The sequence below is a fragment of the Eumetopias jubatus genome, unplaced genomic scaffold (assembly GCF_037043125.1).
Source record: "Eumetopias jubatus isolate StellerSeaLion01/CBP00866 unplaced genomic scaffold, mEumJub1_p1.0 scaffold_13, whole genome shotgun sequence".
Lineage (NCBI taxonomy): Eukaryota > Metazoa > Chordata > Mammalia > Carnivora > Otariidae > Eumetopias > Eumetopias jubatus.
Genome location: NW_028274819.1, coordinates 12,269,692 through 12,290,282, shown reverse-complemented (window position 1 = coordinate 12,290,282; position 20,591 = coordinate 12,269,692). Strand labels below are relative to the sequence as shown.

The window sequence follows — 20,591 nt, the reverse complement described above, 5'->3', positions numbered from 1 at the left end:
CCTGACAGTTAAATCACAGTCTGTGATTCTGATGCAGGCTCAAGTTTGAGAATCCTTTCTCTAGACCAGTGTCTCTCAGTCACAGGTGACTTTGCCTGCAGTGCACACTCAATATCTGGAGACATTTTTAGTTGTCAAAACTAGGATGGAGGATGCTACTGGCATTAGTGGGTAGAGGCCAGGGGTCCTGCTAAGCATTCTACAAAAGCACAGGACAGTCAGAGAATTGTCCAGCCTAAAATGTCCAGTGTGCTAAGGTTGAGAAACACTGACTGGCCAAGAAATTAAACCTCAGTCCATTTCTGTGTGTGTGGGTGGGTGGGGCATTTCATCCCCAATTCCATAGCCTAATGCCAGGCTTAGGTGGACCAGAAGGAAACAGGTTCTTAATCCAGGTGATTTGCTGGGGCAAAGGAACCCTCCCAGCTCACCTGTCCCTACCAGGAAGAATAACCTGCCACACTCCCAACCGGATTCTCCCATGAACTTCATAGAATTCAGGCATCCTGAAATAACGTGCTGAGGACAAGTAGGGCAATACATATCCATACCCTCCCTATCATCTTCTGTCTCTTCTCAACTACTCCCTGGTTGCTCCCACTTCCCTCTCTCCATAAACTCACCCATGCTCTCCCCATCACGAACCACTTCATTTCACCTTATGCAGTAAAACACAAAATCTCTTTATTGTTTTGGGTTCAGGTGGGTTTAGGAAAGTGTGGGAGTGAGGACAGGCTAACATATCTCTTTTTCTTATTAACTCTCTCTGCTATATCATGTGTAACTATGTTTAACCTAACATCTCATATATATATTTGTATGTATTTAACGTACTTCTAAAGCAGCAATCAGAGGATAAGATAATCTCTACAAACCTAATGAGCAGAATACACTCGCTGATAACTAAGGAAACAGCCAAAGAAAGGAAGAGGAATAAATCATAATGCCCAGAAAATATTACCCCTCCCTGAAAAATTTGTCAAAGCTCTACTAATCCATGTCCTAGGAATTCTGGGAGAAGTGATTTGGGGCAACATATAGCTGATGAACGAGTGTCACAGAGATCCCAGAAGTGTGTGTGGGGGGCTCAGTTATGTAGGGGCCACATCGGGAATACCTGGGGCTGTTTCATACTGATAAATCTAAAGAGGCCCACCTGCAATTTGTGTGCAGGGACCAGGGTGGTTGTGTTGACCAATCATGATGCTTCCCCAGAGCCCAAATAGTGGCATTCCTTTAGTGATGGTTACATTTACAATTTCTTATTTCCCTCTGTCCACCCAGGCCCAGGCCCATCTGACATGGTCTTATGTTCAGGGCTGCTTTACAGAGGCACACAGTACCACTGGTTCCAGTCACAGGGCATGGGGACGTAATGCAGCCTGTAACACATCTTCTGCATAATTTTGTTATTCTTGTCTGTGTGAGAATACAGGGGGAAGCCGAGTTTGTCTAGAGCCTGGGTCTGGGAATAGATGATGTGAGAGATAAGGCCTTGGTCCCGGTACTCAGGCACGGTCCCCGCCATCCGCATCTCGCCTGTCTGGTCCATCAGGTCCCAGGACACAGGGGTCCCCTGGGGCCCCAGCAGGCAGAAGGTGGGGAAGGTCCGGATGCAGCGCTCGATGAATCTCTGGCTCCTCTCATTGCCACCGAAATGCCAGAATTTATTCACCAAGGGAGCGTGGGTAACATCCAGGGAGGAGAATTTAAACATCTCTTGGTTGCTATTGGGGGTCCAGGAGAAAAACAAAATCTATGAGAATGGAGGTTTGTGTTTGTTCTTACCTCTATTGTCTCGAGAGACAGAGTAGTCAGGGGAAATAGCAGATGCAAAGTCCCTGAGTATTGGTGAGCTTGCGGTGACAGAAGGACAGAAAAAGGCCACTGTTGTTGGAGCAAGCATGCAGGAAGAACAGGATAGATCAAAGAAGCGGGCAGAAGTTTGATATATTCCAGATGAGAGAGGAAATGGTGGAGTATTTTCAGCAGAGGAAGAACATGGTCTGCGTTACATTTTTTTTTTTTTTTAATTACTCTGGCTGCCTTGAAGAATGTTGATTGCAGATGGGCCAGAGAGGAAGCAGGGAAAGAAAACGGGAGGCTACATCACAGTGGGGTTTGCGAGTAATGCAGAGTGACTTGTAGCAAACTCACATAGCCTTGGGTTTGCCACCGTTGGGTGACAACTTCTTTATGTCCAGCAGGGAAGGAACCAGTTTCTTTACTGCTTTAGCCATCATATAGAGAAAGCACTGTGTTTGCTTGACTTGGACAGATTGAGAGGCTGCAAGATTTTCTATCACCTCATTCAGGCTGGGCTGTGAACCTAGATGGCATTATAAGGAGAGACGGTGGTTTAAGAACATTCTGTGGAGAAGCGTTCCAGTGGAATAGAAAGCATCTGGGATTTACAGAGAACCTAGGCTCAGTGCTGCTGCAGGATTTGTGAAATTTCCCCCATTTTACATACGTGAAAATGGGCCCGGAAATTCATTAAGCCATTAGTGGCAAAGCAAGACTGGAACCAAGTTTTCTGGACTTCATAATCATGTAGTTTTGATAATGAAAGGAGAGAAGTGTTTTAGAAAAATAGTAGTCAGTGTCCATTGTGCACTTACTGTGTTCTCAGCGTAGTACATTGTTGCAGGAATGGCCTACATTTGCCCACATGTCCTTGTATCCATTTCCTGGAGTAGTCCTCTCCTGCACTGCATCTAACCTTGGCCATATGATTTGCTTTTGCCAGTGGGGAAAAATAAATTTGATGCGGGGGAAAAACTTAAAAATGCTTGAACACTGGGGCTAGCCCTCTCCTTGTGGTCTCGATTACCTTGAAACCAATATCATATGAATAGGCCTCGGCTAGCCTGCGGAAGTCACGGGCTCCTAACATGCCATCACCATAGCAGCCAACCCTGATGGCCAGAACCATCATTCCGACATGTGACTGAGGCTATGCTGCAGCAATCAGCCCATAGTCCACCCACCAATTGACTGCAACTGCATGAGCAAACTCAAGTGAGACCAGCCCACACTTGATTCACAGAATTATGCGGTTTGCTACACATCAAAAGTTAACAGACCCATCCAGGTATTGTAATAAGAGATTCATATTTAAGATTTCATTTAATCTTTCCAATGCCCCTGTGTTCTAGAAACTATCACTATCCTCATTTTTGTATATGAAAGTCATAGTCTCAGAGAGGTTAAGTCATGTGACTAGAATCACATAGCAAGTAACAGGCAGATGCCGTTCTAGGGAGTCTGACTCTGGGGGCATGTCCACAACCATGACAGTTGCCCTTCATGATCTGGGAGGAGCTTTATGGCACAAGTTGTCATTCTTATTCCAGGAATGGAAGGCCCTAGGGGAAGCTCTGCTTTGGTATCCAGTCATTCAAAGGGATCCTGGATATGTCTGCAAAATATGCCATAAATCCTTGGCTATCAAGAAATTATACTGTGGTTCCTTATAAAACCCATTCTTTGCAAGCTTTGAGGGTATTTTTTCCTCCCTTTACAAGTGAGTTAAAAATTTGGCAGTAGGCTGAGGGTCTGGAGCTCCGGGGGTAGGAGATATGACTCATAGGGAAAATTGTTCAGGACAGAGAAGTGAGTCTGCACACATCCCATTTCTCTTACTTTGGATCTGCAAATGCTGTTTCCAGTTGATGACTTCTGGTGAGCCAAGGAATTCCTGACAGTTCTTGAGGTCCTTGGAGTAGATTTGGTAAGTATTGGTGTAATGATCAAAATCATCTATCATCTCCTATTGTCATTGGGAAAAGGGGAATAAAATAAATTCTTCATGTTTCATGGTTGCAATACTTTTTTCTAAATTCCACTCTACTGTGAATTTTTAAAATTGAAGTGTAGTTGACACACAATGTTACATTAGTTTCAGGTGTACAACATAGGGATCCAACAAGTCTGTAGTCTATGCTGTGCTCACCACAAGTAGAGCTACCGTCTCTCACATACAAGGCTCTTCCACGCCCACTGACTGAGTTCCCTATGCTGTAGCTTGTATCCGCATGACTTATTCATGCCCTAACAGGAAGCCTGTCCCTCCCACTCCCCTTCACCCATTTTGCCCATCCCTCCACCCTCTTCCCTTTCGGGAATCATCGGTTTGTTCTCCGTATTTATGGATTTGTTCCTGATTTTTTTTTAAAGATTTTTATTTATTTTTGACAGAGAGTGTGTATAAGCAGGGAAAGCAGCAGGCAGAGGGAGAGGGAGAAGCAGGCTCCCCACTCAGCAGGGAGCCTGATGCGGGGCTCGATCGCAGGCCCCTGGGATCATGACCTGAGCCCAAGACAGGTGCTTAACTGAGTGAGCCACTCAGGCGCCCCTTGTTTCTGATTTTTGTTTTTTGCTTGTTTGTTTTTTAGATTCCACATATGAGGGAAATCATATGGCATTTGTCTTTCTCTGTCTGACTTATTTCACTTAGCATTATACCCTTTAGGTCCATCCATGTTGTCACAAATGGCAAGATATCATTCTTTTTATGGCTGAGTAATACTCCACAAACACTAAATTTTTTTATCCATTCTTCTATCGATGGACACTTGGGTTACTTCCCTATCTTGGCTATTATAAATAATGCTGCTATAGACATCAGGGTGCATCTGTCTTTTCATATTTGTGTTTTCCTTTTCTTTGGGTAAATATCCAGTAATGCAATTATTGGATTATATGGTATTTCTATTTTTAGTTTTTTGAGGAATGTCCTTACTGTTTTCCACAGTGGCTGTACCAGTTTAAATTCCACATATGAGTGAAACCATATGGTACTTGTCTTTCTCTAACTGACTTATTTTGCTGAGCATAATATCCTCCAGTTCCATCCATGTCATTGCAAGTGGCAAGATTTCATTCTTTTTGATGACTGAGTAATATTCCATTGTACATATACACCACATCTTCATTATCCATTCATCTGTCAGTGGACATCTGGGCTCTTCCCATATTTTGGCTACTGTAGACATTGCTGCTATAAACATTGGGGTGCAGGTGCCCCATCGAATCACTGTTTGTATCCTTCGGATAAATACCTAGGAGTGCAATTGCGGGGTGGCAGGGTAACACTATATTTAACTCTTTTTAAGAACTTCCATACTGTTTTCCAGAGTGGCTGCACCAGTTTGCATTCCCACCAACAGTGTAAGAGGGTTCCCCTTTCTCAGCATCCTCACCAACATATGTTGTTTCCTGCATTGTTAAGTTTAGCCATTCTGACTGGTGTGAGGTGGTATCTCATTGAGGTTTTGATTTGTATTTCCCTGATACTGAGTGAGGTGGAACATTTTTTCATGTGTCTGTTGGCCATTTGTATGTGTTCTGTGGAGAAATGTCTGTTCATGTCTTCTGCCCATTTCTTTCTTTCTTTTTTTTTTAAGATTTTATTTATTTGACAGAGAGAGAGAAAGAGGGCACAAGCAGGGGGAGGGGCAGAGGGAGAAGCAGGCTCCCTGCTGAGCAGGAATTCTGCCCATTTCTTGACTGGATTTTTTGTTTTTTAGGTGTTGAGTTTGTGCTTAGTTCTTTATAGATTTTGGATACTAGCCTGTTATCAGATATGTCATTTGTGAATATCTTCTCCCATTCTGTAGGTTGCCTTTTAGTTTTATTGATTGTTTCCTTTGCTGTGCAAAAGTTTTTTATCCTGATGAAGTCCCAATGGTTCATTTTTGCTTTTGTTTCCCTTGCCTTTGGAGATGTGTCTAGCCAGAAGTTGATGTGGCAGAGGTCAGAGAGGTTGCTGCCTGTGTTCTCCTCTAGGATTTGGATGGATTCCTGTCTCACATTGAGGTTTTTCATCCATTTTAAGTTTATTTTTGTGTATGGTGTAAGAAATTGGTCCAGTTTCATTCTTCTCCATGTGACTGTCCAATTATCCCAGCACAATTTATTGAAGAGACTGTCTTTTTTCCATCAGATATTCTTTCCTGCTTTGCTGAAGTTTACTTGACCATAGAGTTGAGGGTCCATTTCTGGGCTCTCTATTCTGTTCCATTGGTCTATGTGTCTGTTTTTGTGCCAGTACCATACTGTCTTGATGATGACAGCTTTCTAATATAGTTTGAAGTCCAGGATTGGGATGCCTCCAGTTTTCGTTTTCTTTTTCAACATTCCTCTGGCTATTCGGGATCTTTTCTGGTTCCATACAAATTTTGGATTGTTTGTTGCAGGGGTCTTTTTTTTTATACATTATGATACCCTATATCTTTTGATTGGAGCATTTAGTCCATTTACATTCAGAGTAATTATTGAAAGATATGAATTTAGTGCCATTGTAGTACGTGTAAAGTCACTGTTCCTGTAGATTGTCTCTGTTCCTTTCTAGTCTTTATTACTTTTGGTCTCTTTCTGCTCAAAGGGTTCCCTTAAATATTCCTTGCGGGGCTCGTTTAGTGTTCATGAATTCCTTTAGTTTTTGTTTGTCTTGGAAACTCTTTATCTCTCCTTCTATTCTGAGTGACAGCCTTGCTGGATATAGTATTCTTGGCTGCATATTTTTCCCATTTAGCACATTGAATATATCATGCCAGGCCTTTCTGGCCTGCCAGGTCTCTGTGGACAGGTCTGCTGCCAGCCTTATGTATCTACCCTTGTAGGTTAAGGACCTCTTGTCCCCAGCTGCTTTCAGAATTTTCTCTTTATCTTTGTAATATGCAAGTTTCACTATAATATGTCAACGTGTTGACTTATTTTTGTTGATTTTGAAAGGAGTTCTCTGTGCTTCTTGTACTTAGATGCCTGTTTCCTTTCCCAAGTTAGGAAAATTCTCAGCTATAATTTGTTCAAATTAACCTCCTGCCCCCTTCCCCCTCGCTTCTTCTTCTGGGACCACTATAATACAGATACTGTTTTGTTCTGTGGAATTGCTGAGTTCCCTAAGTCTGTCTTCATGATCTAATGCTTTTCTTTCTCTCTCTTTTCAGCTTCCTTATTTTCCATCATTTCATCTTCTGTATTACTGATTCTTTCTTTTGCTTCATTCGTACTCATTTTTATGGCCTGTACTTGGGGCTTCATCTCAGTAATAGCAGTTTTTAATTTTGGCCTGACTGGATTTTAGTTCTTTTATGTCTGTAGTAAGGGATTCTCCAGTGTCTTCTATGCTTTTTTCAAGCCCAGGTAGTGTCTTTATAATCGTTGTTTTAAATTCTAGCTTGGACATCTTACTTATATCCATATTGATTAAATCCCTGGCTGTTGAGTACTATCTCCTGTTCTTTATTTTGGGGTGAATTTTTCTGTCTTATCATTTTGTCCAGAAAAGAAAAGAAGAAAGAAACAACAACAACAACAACAACAATGAAAAGACCCCCTAGGTCCTGGGTGTGTTTCGGTATGCTTGTTAAAAAAACTAGATCCCAAAATAAGAAAGAAAGAAAATATATATGTATATAATATATATACATATATGTGTATATATATAAAACACAGTACAATGATATATACATATATATAATATGTATATATATAAAATACAATACAATGAAAGGAAACAAAAAATGAAACAATAAAGACATAAAGTATGTATAAAAATAAAAAAAGAATAAAAAATAATTGAAAAAATAATACTAAATGACTAAAGGATAAAAATACAAAGAATGCTATATACTGTTTTCCCCAATAGCTGAAGCTTTGCAGGCCTCTATGATCAGTTAACTTGATGTGAGCGAGTTGTTTGTGCTGGTGGGAGGCACCACTTGAGCTGCTTCTTAGGAGGACTTGTCCTAGTGGAAATGCACCTCCAGCGTGCAGAGGCAGAGCTCAGTGTAAGCAGCTCCAGACTCCACTAGGTGGTGCTGTTTTGCTCCGGGAAGGCTTTCAGCACTGAAGCGGGGGGATGAAAATGGGGGAGCCAGGCTCTCTAGCCCTGGAGCTGAAAAGTCTTGGCGCCCACTCAGCCGTGAGCCCTCAGAGAAAAGCAATCAATCACTGTTGTCTCCTTGGCTTTTGTCAGGATTCTGTGTTCACCCTACACGTATCCAAGCATTTTTATCTCAGGCACATGGCTGAGTTTCAAAACTCCGCAAATTTTAGGGACTCCTGTGGTGGAGACCTGCGCTGTTCCTCCCAGGGAGGGTCTCAATATGCTTCTGCTTTTTGCTGGACCTGTTTGCAAGAAAGCTTCACACAACCACGCAGCCATTTGCAGTTTATAGCAACACAGAGCAGAAAGCCAGCACCTACACTCACTGTTCTCAGCTGTTTTCCCCGTTCCTACACCTGGAAACTCTGCCGCACTTAGGCACCAGCCTCTCTTCTTGCAACCCAGGGGATCCTGAGACCATGCTGTCACACCTGGGATTCTGCCCCAATTCGCCACCTGAGCCGCTTCACCAACTGAGCACCGTTAAGCCAGGCACATCCCCCACTGTAGCCGACTACTAAAAGTTCCAATGCTGCACTCCACTGCTTATAATACTTTGCAATAGTCTCCTTAAGCAGGCTCTCTCCCTGCCTCTGTATCCTCACCTGTATCACCCCAGATTCAAGTCTCTGTACCTCTTACCTTCCAAACAGTGGTTGCTTTTCTACTTGTAGACTTGTATTTGTTTTTTCAGATCTTGGATTGTTTTCTTGGGTGTTTAGAATGATTTGATAAGTATCTAGTTGTATTCGAGGGATGAGAGAAACTTAGGGTCCCCCTACTCTTCCATCATCTTAACTCCTTCTGATAACCGATGGGATTACTGGGCAAAGGGAGGCATAGGAAAATATCACCACAGCTCAGTGCAGAATTAGAAAGCTTCTTAAAAAATAATTGGAAAATGTGCCCAAAAATACACTGACAAGTAAGCAAGGATACCCACTAATACATTTTGTTCCTTAAGATCACGTTTAACATAAAAGATTAAATAATTTTATCTCAGTTCAGTTTTTATTACTAATACAAATTTCTTTATATATTATTTAATTTAGTGGTTTTCAAATAATTTTATTTCTATGAAAGATATAATATTTGTATTTTTATAAATTTATGATTTTACTGGGTGTTTAAAGATAAGCTTAGGAATTTTTGTCTGGAATGTATTAACTGTTTAGTTTCTCTAGTTTTTAAGTGTTTCCCCAAAATGTGGGCATCTGGGTGGTACAGTTGGTTAAGTGTCCAACTCTTGGTTTTGGCTCAGGTCATGATCTCAGGGTTGTAAAATCTAGCCCTGCATCAGGTTCCACGCTTAGTGCGGAGTCGGCTCGAGATTCTCTCCCTCTCCCTCTGCTCCTCCCCTGACTTATGCTCTCTCTCTATCTCTAAAATAGAAATAAATCTTTAAATGTTTCCCCAAAATGCATATGAAATTATAGTTTTATAAATTTACTTTTAATAATCGTTCTACTTCATCGTTCTGTCTCACACCTTCCTATCTTGACCCTTGGCGTTTTCTCTGGTTAGAATGGCCTCTTTTTCTTGTCAGCCTAACACTATCTACAAAATATGCACAAAATCCAGTGCAGATGAAACCTCCCAACAGGAAGTATCTCTGACCTTATCCTGTAACCTCCATCTCCAACCTCCATAGTTGAATCAGCTTTCACCTGGGCTACTTCTGTGTTGTACATCTTCTGTTCTTGCACACTTCACACCGTGTTGTTTTATTTGCTTATTGATTTTTTCTTCTAGGCTGCGAGCTCCTTGAAGACAGAGACTTGCCCACCATCACACAATTCATGTCTATATCCCCTGGGGCTGCCACACTACCAGCTCCATGGTAGGCACACAGCAAAAATGAACACAGAGGCATATTCATTTCACATCTGGCACCTTACCTCCTCCTGAGGGCGGATAACCACTGTTGTAAAATCAGGCCACTTGTCCACCAGGGCCTTCAGCTTGAATGGATTTCCCTGGTTTATGTGGAAGACAGTCCCATAAACCTACAGCATCCCAAGTAAGGGAGAGAGAGTTGGCTTGTTAGGAAGGGATGGTAAAGTGCCTTCTTTGATCCAGACAAGGATTATTTCTATGAAATCATGGAATTTTATGTTGGAATAAGGCCAAATAGGCATCTAGGTCAAACAATCTCCATGTACTACATTTTTTTTTTTTACCCTCTAATGAGGAGAGCTTTTTCTCCCCATCCAATATAAATCACTCCCGCATACAGTAAAATGTTTGGACAGATAAAATTTGATGATTTTAAGAATACCACTCTTCATTTTAGGATTTAAATATATCTCTTCCAAGACTTTCTTCTATTCATACACATAGAAATACACAATTTTGCAAACATAAAATGATCTGCTATATTGTGTTTTTCCCCACTGAATGCATTGTGGGCATATTTCTTTGTTCATAAACAGCAAATTTTTCAATTATTTTATGATGGCTGCATAGGATTCTATCATATGGCTGTATCACAATTCAATTTATTTGCATATTGGTGGTAATTTTAGCAATATCCAACTTTTCACTTTGACAAATAATTCTTCATAGAACATGCTTGCACAGAAATCTTTGTGCAGACACCTATTTTCTTAGAATATCCAGAAGAGTAGTTGCTGGCTCAAAGATTATGCACATGTTTAAAACTCCTTAACATAAATGACCACATTATTCTCTGGAAAGATTAAATGAACCTCCACCAACAAGCAGAGGCTACAGCAAAGTGCTCAAGAGAATAGGCTGTGAGGTCCCATGGATTGGGGTCCAGTCTTGGATCCCCACCCTCATCCTGTTATACGAGCTGTTGAGAGAGTAGGAGGAGGGGGAGAGAATGAATGAGACCTAGCCTGTGGACACTGTGTTTTTGTGGTTTGGGGATTGGGGAATACAGCCGTGGATACCAGCATGGGCCTCATGGCAACTGTAAACATGAAGCCTCTGCAGATACCAGCATGGAAATATGCAAGTGCCCGAGGTCAAAAAGATGGTGTATACTTTAATAATTTCCACCATGGATAGATGATGACCAAGGACTATACCAGCATAATTCCCCCCTGCTCTCCACCCCACATAAATTATTGATGTTAGACCAGGGAGAAAGAGAAGGGAAAAAAACTCAGTTGAGGAGTGCCTGGGTGGCTCAGTCGGTTAAGCATCTGACTCTTGGTTTTGGCTCAGGTCATGATCTTAGGGTCATGGGATCAAGCCCTGCATCAGGGTCTGCACTCAGTGGGGAGTCTGCTTCTCTCTCTCTCTCTCTCTCTCCCTCTCCCTCTCCCTCTGTTCCTACCCTTGCTTGAGCATGCTCTCTCTCTCTCTAAAATAAATAAATAAATCTTTTTAAAAAATCTCAGTTGACTGAGTTTATCTAAATTTATTTTGCTTTCAACCATAAGTGGAGTCTTGATATAGAAATTCAGTATAGTTTGGCAAAATATAGATGTTATCTTTTTACACATTTGCAGTTGGGGCCTGTAAAGTTAATTTGCACTACAAAATTATCCATTATGGGACCTGAAAACATGTAGAACTCTTACTCTTTGTTATTCCCATGGCCTAATTAAATAAAAATTTTTTTTCTTTTTTCCTGCTGAATTCAGAACATACCAGGCAGCTACTCTAAGTTGACTCAACTGGAGTTGACACAAGCACTACAACATATTTATTTATTTATTTATTTATTTATTTTTTAGATTTTATTTATTTATTTGAGAGAAAGAGCACATGAGAGGGGGGAGGGTCAGAGGGAGAAGCAGACTCCTTGCCGAGCAGGGAGCCCGATGCGGGACTCGATCCCGGGACTCCAGGATCATGACCTGAGCCGAAGGCAGTGGCCTAACCAACTGAGCCACCCAGGCGCCCAAAGAATTTTTTTTTTTTAAGGATTTTATTTATTTGAAAGAGAGAGAGAATGAGAGATAGAGAGCACGAGAGGGAAGAGGGTCAGAGGGAGAAGCAGACTCCCTGCCGAGCAGGGAGCCCGATGTGGGACTCGATCCCGGGACTCCAGGATCATGATCTGAGCCGAAGGCAGTCGCTTAACCAACTGAGCCACCCAGGCGCCCCGCACTACAACATATTGAATATCTAACACTTAGAGGAATGGCTGGACTTTTTCTCAACTGAGACTCAAGTAAGTTTTGAGTTTTAGGTTATACATCCATTAAAAGTACCTGGCATACAACTATTTTAGATTTCAATTGGGGGGAAATGTATATCTTTAATATGCAACCAAAGGAGAATGCTAATCCTTCATGAAAATTGAGGCACTAAGAGGGCCACCTTATCCTACCACAGAGATATTCCAAGAAAGGACACTTGGGATGTACCAAGAGTTTTCTCAAAATATTTGGGGTCCAATTAACAGAAGAGGTAAAGAGAAATTTAAATGACAAAATTCTACACTAAAGCACAAAGAAAAACTTGTGACCTGAAGAATTTATAAAATAGCTACTCACCATAAAAATATCTTAGGCAACTGTTGGTAGAGTGTCTGACTAATGCAACCTCCTCCCCCAAAATTGACTGTCTCTCTGCAAGGTTGCCTGGATCTTAAGGATTACCAAGGGAAAGGAGTTAAATATTAGGTAAAGAGATTAATGTTAGTGAGAAACTATGAAAGTGGGTGACTTTAGTTTTGGATCACAGTTAGTCCTTGAACAACATGGGGGTTAGGGACACTGATTCCCCGCATGGTGGAAATCTGTGTATAACTTTTAATTTCCCCCAAACTTAACTATGAGTAACCTACAATTGACCACAAGCCCTACCAATGATATGAACAGTCGATTAAGATGCACTTTGTATGTTATATATTGTATTGTTACAGTAAAGTAAGTTAGAAGAAAATGTTATTAATAAAATTACAAGGAAGAGAAAATACATTTACAGTAGTGTACTGTATTTATTGAAAAAATCCACATATAAGTGAACTCATATAGTTCAAACCCATGTTCTTCAAGGGTCAGCTGTGGCTCAAAGTCATTTTTTTCATAGTAATTAAAGAATAGTGAAACTTGTTTCTAATAATTAAAAATTAAGCCATGTGATCTTCAAATAAAGTAATGCTAATATTTTTCTCCTTTATACTGAAAGAAGGGAGTAACAGACCCGTGAGGAAGTGAGGGAGTGAGGGAGGCAAATGCATTTATCTTATCTAAAATGTATGCATCTTATAGGGATGTCTTATAACAGTAAAAATCTAATTTCTATGTCTACAGAAATTTCTTTTTCAGGGAAAAGCAATTGTCCTCTAAACACACATACACAATACACAAAAACACACAGTTGTATTTTGGTTCCACTGGAGTGCACCCTATCCCTTTGGTGCTACTGAAAAACACAAGCTGGGGCACCTGGGTGGCTCAGTCATTAAGTGTCTGCTTTCAGCTCAGGTCATGATCCCAGGGTCCTGGGATCGAGCCCCAAGTTGGGCTCCCTGCTCAGTGGGAAGCCTGCTTCTCCCTCTCCCACTCCCCCTGCTTGTGTTCCTGCTCTTGCTATCTCTCTTCAAATAAATAAATAAAATCTTTAAATGAAGGGGAGGAAATCAGAGGGAGAGACGAACCATGAGAGACTATGGACTCCGAGAAACAAACTGAGGGTTTTAGAGGGGAGGGGGGTGGGGGGATGGGTTAGCCTGGTGATGGGTATTGAGGGCACGTACTGCATGGAGCACTGGGTGTTATACGAAAACAATGAATCGTGGAACACTACATCAAAAACTAATGATGTATTGTATGGTGACTAACATAACAAAATAAAATTAAAAAAGAAAAAAAAGATTAGTAGAAAAAAAATCTTAAAAAAAAAAAAGAGTCCAGAGCACCAACCGAGCATGTCATTAGAGTTGCTCTTGCACAGTTCTGGATGTAGGTATTTATGTGTACATCTTACTTAATCCTGAGATTTCTGATCAGTTGTACTAGGTTAAGGAAGATACCGGGAGTCAGTCACAAAATAGCCTGATGTGCAGTCATTCAGTGAAGCTAAGAATTTTAATTCAAAATAGGAACTGACTTCTTATGAATTTTAGAGAGGACATGATGGTTAACCTCTCACCTAGGAACTGAGAAGTGTTCTTCTCAGGAGAATAATTTAAACATTAATATGTAGTCTCAGTGAACTTTGGAAGAGAACTCTGGACAAAATTCCAATGTTATTACAGAATGTTTTTTTTGGAAAGGAGTAAGGGAGCACTTTATTTTTTTCACATCTGTTTATCTGAGAGAGAGAGTGAGAGAGAACATGAGCAGGGGGAGGGGCAGAGGGAGAAGCAGATTCCCCACTGAGCAGGGAGCCCAACGTGGGCCCCGATCCCAGGACCCTGGGATCATGACCCGAGCCGAAGGCAGATGCTTAACCGATTGAGCCACCCAGGAGCCCTGGGGAACACTTTTGTAACTACAGAGCACAAAGCAAAAGGCAGTTAGGTTCCAAGCATACCTATGTTCATAACATAGCACTGAACTTACTATTTATGTGGTATTAGGTAAATCACCTGAGCTCCATCTTCTCATCATTGACACAGACATGATAGCAAATATCTTGTTGAGAGGTAATGCAAACTCAGTGAGAGAAAACACCACTACCACCTGTCACAGACCAGATGCTCTTTTCTTGTTTCACAGGAAGTGTCTATTCTTTACCTCCCCCCGCCCCACAGAATTTTCCACTATCACCTTTAAAGATTCAGGAAGGCTCTTTCTCAGGGCTTTCTCCAGTGTCTGCAGCATCTGGGCACCTTGCAATGGGAACATTGTGGAAGATACTTTAACCTAGAGGGAGAACCAAGAAACAGCAGGAATGAGAAGAAGCTGGAGGCAATTCAGAAAGATGAGTAGTAAGTTCTCTTCCAATGGCCAGGTCCCCCCTTAGTGTCTCTTCATCCGTGGGACCTTCACTAAAATCTTCACCAACTCCAAGGAAGGATCAGACTGGTAGAAAGCACAGGACGTGCTTTCTACATTTTTTAGTTCGCTTGCTTACACTTCAGTGTATTCCAGCTATTAGTTTCACTTTAGATTAACAAGCACATTTTTAAGTATAAATAATATCTTTTGAAATTCATTTGCCATTAGTGATTCTCCTGACTCCACCAGGAAAAAGCTGTGTAACACTGGGGAAGTTACTTACTCTTTCTGGGCCTTTGTTTCCTCTGTTAACCTAAAAAATAAAACTCATTTATTTTACCATCAAAAATGGCTTACTTGCGAATAGCAAGGAATTGCAATCCAGGATAAGGAAGCTATAGAAAATTGTAGGCAGGTCTGGAGAACAAAGGAGAGAAACACTCTTTTATAGAAGGAACAAAGAAGTTGGGAAGGCTGTTCTAAACAAAAAGCCCATTGGAGGAAAGGAAGGGTTTCAAGTCTGGAGGCTTTTTATTGGCTGAGTTGTGACCCTTGCTCATTGGCTGGGCTGTTGCTAAGGGGAGGAGGAAACCTTTCTTCCTGCTGCATGTCCAGGTAGGAGCTAGAGTAAGATGGACTTAGAAGGTGCTTACTTTTTTTTAAAATTTAATTTAATTATGTTATGTTAGTCACCATACAATACATCATTAGTTTTTGATGTAGTGATCCAGGATCCATTGTTTTCATATAACACCCAGTGCTCCACGCCGGACATGCCCTCCTTAATACCCATCACGGGGCTAACCCATCCCCCCACCACCCTCCCCTCTAAAACCCTGTTTGTTTCTTGGAGTCCCTATTCTCTCATGGTTCAACTCTTCCTCCGATTCCCCCCCCCTTCATTTTTCCCTTCCTTCTCCTAATGTCCTCCCTGCTATTCCTTATGTTCCACAAATAAGTGAAACCATATGATAATTGACTTTCTCTGCTTGACTTATTTCACTTAGCATAATCGCCTCCAGTCCCATCCATGCTGATGTAAAAGTTGGGTATTCATCCTTTCTGATGGCTGAGTAATATTCCATTGTCTATATGGACCACATCTTCTTTATCCATTCATCTGTTGAAGGGCATCTCGGCTCTTTCCACAGTTTGGCTATTGTGGACATTGCTGCTATGAACATTGGGGTGCATATGGCCCTTCTTTTCACTACGTCTGTGTCTTTGTGGTAAGTACCCAGGAGTGCACTTGCTGGATCATAGGGTAGCTCTATTTTTAATTTTTTGAGCAACCTCCACACTGTTTTCCAAAGTGGTTGTACCACCTTGCATTTCTACCAACAGTGTAAGAGGGTTCCCCTTTCTCCACAGCCTCTCCAACATTTGTTGTTTCTTGCCCTGTCTATTTTTGCCATTCTAACTGATGTAAGGTGGTATCTCAATGTGGTTTTGATTTGAATTTCCCTGACGGCTAACGATGATGAACATTTTTTCATGTGTCTGTTAGCCACTTGTATGTCTTCTTTGGAGAAGTGTCTGTTCATGTCTTCTACCCATTTTTTGATTTGATTATTTGTTTTTTGGGTGTTGAGTTTGAGAAGTTCTTTACAGATTTTGGATATCAGCCCTTTGTCTGTAGTGTCATTTGCAAATATCTTCTCCCATTCTGTGGTTTGCCTCTTTGTTTTGTTGACTGTTTCCTTTGCTGTGCAGAAGGTTTTTATCTTGATGAAGTCCCAAAAGCTCATTTTCGCTTTTGTTTCACTAGCTTTTGGAGATGTATCTTGAAAGAAGTTGCTGTGGCCGATGTCAAAGAGGTTACTGCCTATGTTCTCCTCTAGGATTTTGATGGATTCCTGTCTCAGATTAAGGTCTTTCATCCATTTTGAGTTTATCTTTGTGTATGGTGTTAGAGAATGGTCGAGTTTCATTTTGCATGTGGCTGTACAATTTTCCCAGCACTGTTTATTGAAGAGACTGTCTTTTCTCCATTGCATATCTTTTCCTGCTTTGTTGAAGATTATTTGACCATAGAGTTGAAGGTCCATATCTGGGCTCTCTATTCTGTTCCATTGGTCTATATGTGTGTTGCCCTGTCCCCCTGTTGCAGGGGATGGGCTCAGTGGGAACTGGTTTTTTGGGGCTTTTGTTCTCTGGCGGCTTTCCCTGGCAGGTTTTTGTGTCTCTTCCAAGACTCAGAGCAGAAGAGACTGTTTCCAACCCTCTGCCTCAAAGCAGAGAGATTGCAGTCTGTTATTCAGTGAGCTCTCCAGGCCACAGTCTCTCTGTTTCTGTCTATGCTGCTATAAACTGCAGTCCTGGGTTGTGCGCCCCTCCACAGTGTTCTCAGTCCTGCCTCCAGGTTGGGGCACATCTCTGCCCTTTGTGCTTCTAAAACTGCCAGCCACCCCCAGTTTGCACGCATGGCCACACCGCTCCGGTTTCCGTCTAAAGTCCTTTCCCTGCCACTACCGGTCTGCAAGTCTGTGCCCTATCCCCAGAGCAGGAGGCTGTCACTCACCAGTGGTGTAGGATCCCCGCCACCAGGCTCCCTCCCGCTGCCGTTTATCCTCTGATATCTGCCCGCTGAATCAGGGCTCCCCGCTTTGTACCTCGAAACCAACCGCTGGCGATCTTCTGTTTGTAGAGATCCAGATCTAGCTTCTTACATCTCAGGCTGATTTCGTGGGTCCTCAGAGTCTGGTAGATATCCAGCTCAATTTCCTGGGACCAGTTGGAATAGGGTCCCCTACTCCTCCGCCATCTTTTCCCTGCCGCATGTGATGCTGTTTGACAGCATTTTACCCATAGTAGAACTTTTTTTTCAAAATTGGAGTCAATCCTCACAAACCCCACCTCGTTTCTATCAGTGAAGCTTATGTAACATTCTAAAAATCGGGCAAGGAGCCTGATGCGGGACTCCATCCCAGGCCCCAGGAATCATGACTGAGATGAAGGCAAACGCTTAACTGACTGAGCCATCCAGGCATCCCAAAGATTTTATTTATTTATTTGTCAGAGAGAGAGAGCGTGAGGATGTTAGAGCACAAGCAGGGGGAGCAGCAGGCAGAGGGAGAAGCAAGTTCCCCGCTGAGCAAGGAGCCTGCTATGGGGCTTGGTCCCAGGATCCTGGGATCGTGACCTGATCTGAAGGCAGATGCTTAACTGACTGAGCCACCCAGACCTCCCAATTTACCATAATTCTTAAGGGCCCTAGGATTTTCAGAATGTAAATGAACACTGGCTTTAACTTAAAGTCACCAGCTACATTAATCCCTAACAGGAGAGTCAGCCTGTCCTTTGAAGCTTTGAAGCCAGACATTGACTTCTCTCTAGCCATGAAATACCTAGACGGCAACTTTCAATAGAAGGCTGTTTCATCTACATTGAAAATCTATTGTTTAGTGAGGCCACCGTCATTAACATCACAGCTAGATCTTGTGGATAACTTGCTGCAGATTCTCTCTCAGCACTTGCTGCTTCACCCTGCACTTTGATGTTATGGAGACATCTTCTTTCCTCAAACCTCATTAACCAGCCTCTGCTAGCTTCAGACTTTTCTTCTGAAGCTTCTTCACCTCTATCAGCCTTCATAGAATTGAAGAGAGGCCTTGCTCTGGATTAGACTTTGGTTTAAGGGGATGTTGTGGCTGGTTTAATCTTCTATCCGGACAACTAAAATTTTCTATATCAGCAATGAGGTTGTTTTGCTTTCTTATTATTCTTATTGTTGTGTCTCAGGGAATAGAGAGGCCCAAGGAGAAGGAGAGAGACATCAGAAGGGCAGTCAGAACACACAGCATTTAGTGATGAAGTTCATCATCTTATATGTGCACAGTTCATGGCGTCCCCAAAAAATTACAAATGTAACACCGAATATCACTGATCACAGAGCACTGTAACAAATATAATAATGAAAAAGTTTGAAATACTGTAAGAATTACCAAAATGTGACACAGAGACACAAAGGAAACAAATGCTGTTGGAAAATGGTGCCCATAGACTTGCTTGATGTGGGTCACCTCAAACCTTCAATTTGAAAAAACACACTATCTGCAAAGCACAACATAGTGAAGCTCAATCAGACAAGACACGCTTGTATTCATCTACTTCTTGCTTTTCTGACTTTAAGTATCGCAACCTTCTTAACAGTCACATGCAGGGAAAAAAAACTACCTCCCTTGTAATATAACCAGAAGGATTAAATATGATATTATGTGCAGTCCCCACACATTAAGGGCTCCATTCACCCCCTGCTTCCAGAAAGTGTCCAATCTCTCCTCATTCATTTATTCGTTCAGATCAGAGACCTGCAAGAATTTTTCATATTATATAACAAGTTACCCTTCACAAACTAAGTGCCAGATACATGTTTCTTAAATTATTCCTTTTCCTTAAGTATATTTGCCCTCATAGTCTGATCACATTTTGATTTGTCTCACTTAAGTGGAGATGAGGTCATAAAGCAATGGTTATCTTTTTTTTTTAAAATATGAGTCCCCACCTGGAAAGTTGTCTCCACACCAATCCTTGCAGGTGTCCCCAGGAACAAATGAAGAAGAGCAGACTCCTAGAGGATGAAATTTCCCTCTGATGCTGTCAGTTCGGCAGGGTTTTGCAGACTGCGTTTAGGTTTGTCTCCTTCAGAAATTACTGAGCAGACCTTGCATGTAAGCAAAAAAGTCTGAGTGTCAGCTCTTGTGAGATGCAGCCCTTCTTCTCTGTAACTCTTGTTGAGGGAGCTAGCTCTGATAGGGTGAGAGGCTGGCCATGTGCCACCTGAACTTATTTTTCCAAAACACCAGATTGCTCTTTGCTCCAACCAGCCCTGCCAAAATTCTGCAATCCTAAAGCTGTGTGATACCAAAAGACCGGGTCCCAGGAGGGGCATGTTGCATTCCCATTCTCAAGTACCTGCAATGAGGGCAAGGTGATAGGAAAGATAGGGAGGTGGTCTGATTTGCAGAATCTGGTGTCTTTTCTTACATGTACGCAGAAAAGAAAATATTTGCATGGAGTGACTAGAGTTGTTAGGATCCTCTTTTTTAAGGATAAGCTGTGCCCTCTCCCTTGCCCATTTTGAAGCTGTGGTTAAACACACCAGTGACTCAGTGTGGGCATTTCTTAGTCTCACTATTATGGAGGAGGACACTGGGGCTCAGTGTGGCTGAATTAGATAGAATTTAAACCCAGAGCCTTTTCACTCTGAAGTGCCCACTACCCCAACATTATCACAGTCTTAGCACTTGCTCTCCCATTCTCAGGAAAGAAAGGATGGTTCAGAGGAAAGATATTTTGAGTCTCCTCTCCTCTGTGTAAAACAACCAAGAAGGGAAGTTTGACACTCTCTGGGTCCTTCTCCTCATCACCTTCATCCTTATTCACTGGGTTAGTGGTTGGTTTCATTCTAATGGGAAGAAGAGTCCTTCCCATCAGAAGAGCAGGGACAGAAGTGACGAGTGTCGAGAGAGAAAGTTGAAAAAGCTTGTGTGCTCCTTCAGTCCATGGACCAGCAGAGCACAGGTCTGCACATATTTCTCTCTGTCCTTTCTAGGAGTCTTGATTCCCAGAATACTAATTCTCAGTTTTATCTCCTATGGTTGAAGTCATTATAATCATTCCTTACTCTTTCTCCAAGGCCAAAGGCCACTGAAACTGCTCTGTCCCTATCAGCAGAGTGGGCGCCTTGGTCCCTGTAAGAGTCCACATCTCACAAAGGCTGACTATAACAAAAGAGTAATGTCCCCTGTGCCCCATCCCCCGACACCAGAACCCTGAGCCTCTGTCTCTTTCAGCCTTAACACTCAGTCAGTCAAGATTTGGGTCTCTAC

The 20,591-nt window shown here is 42.1% G+C and overlaps 1 protein-coding gene across 2 annotated transcripts; it reads right to left on the bottom strand.

The window, feature by feature from the left end:
• Positions 1-659: 659 nt before the first annotated feature.
• Positions 660-19,475, bottom strand: LOC114215371 (glycine N-acyltransferase-like). 2 transcript variants are annotated; one of them, XM_028111341.2, is made up of 6 exons: positions 19,265-19,475; positions 14,590-14,685; positions 9,793-9,900; positions 3,646-3,772; positions 2,158-2,329; positions 660-1,727 (listed from the first exon to the last, which is right to left on the bottom strand). In XM_028111341.2, the coding sequence occupies exons 2-6, from the start codon at positions 14,665-14,667 to the stop codon at positions 1,325-1,327; spliced, it is 888 nt and encodes a 295-aa protein (XP_027967142.1). In that variant the 5' UTR covers positions 14,668-14,685; positions 19,265-19,475; the 3' UTR covers positions 660-1,324. The 2 variants fall into 2 exon arrangements, with proteins under 2 accessions (XP_027967142.1, XP_087873818.1); XM_088017692.1 differs by lacking the exon at positions 19,265-19,475 and adding an exon at positions 17,282-17,368.
• Between the last annotated feature and the right edge of the window lie 1,116 nt (positions 19,476-20,591).

What these genes read in the sequence shown, in the direction of transcription:
- LOC114215371 (XM_028111341.2), bottom strand. Translation starts at nt 14,667, where the DNA reads ATGTTCCCATTGCAAGGTGCCCAGATGCTGCAGACACTGGAGAAAGCC. An exon ending in TTATCCGCCCTCAGGAGGAG is followed by an intron (nt 3,773 to 9,792) that starts GTAAGGTGCCAG and finishes CAATGACAATAG; the next exon opens with GAGATGATAGATGATTTTGA. An exon ending in ACAGCATTTGCAGATCCAAA is followed by an intron (nt 2,330 to 3,645) that starts GTAAGAGAAATG and finishes AATGCCATCTAG; the next exon opens with GTTCACAGCCCAGCCTGAAT.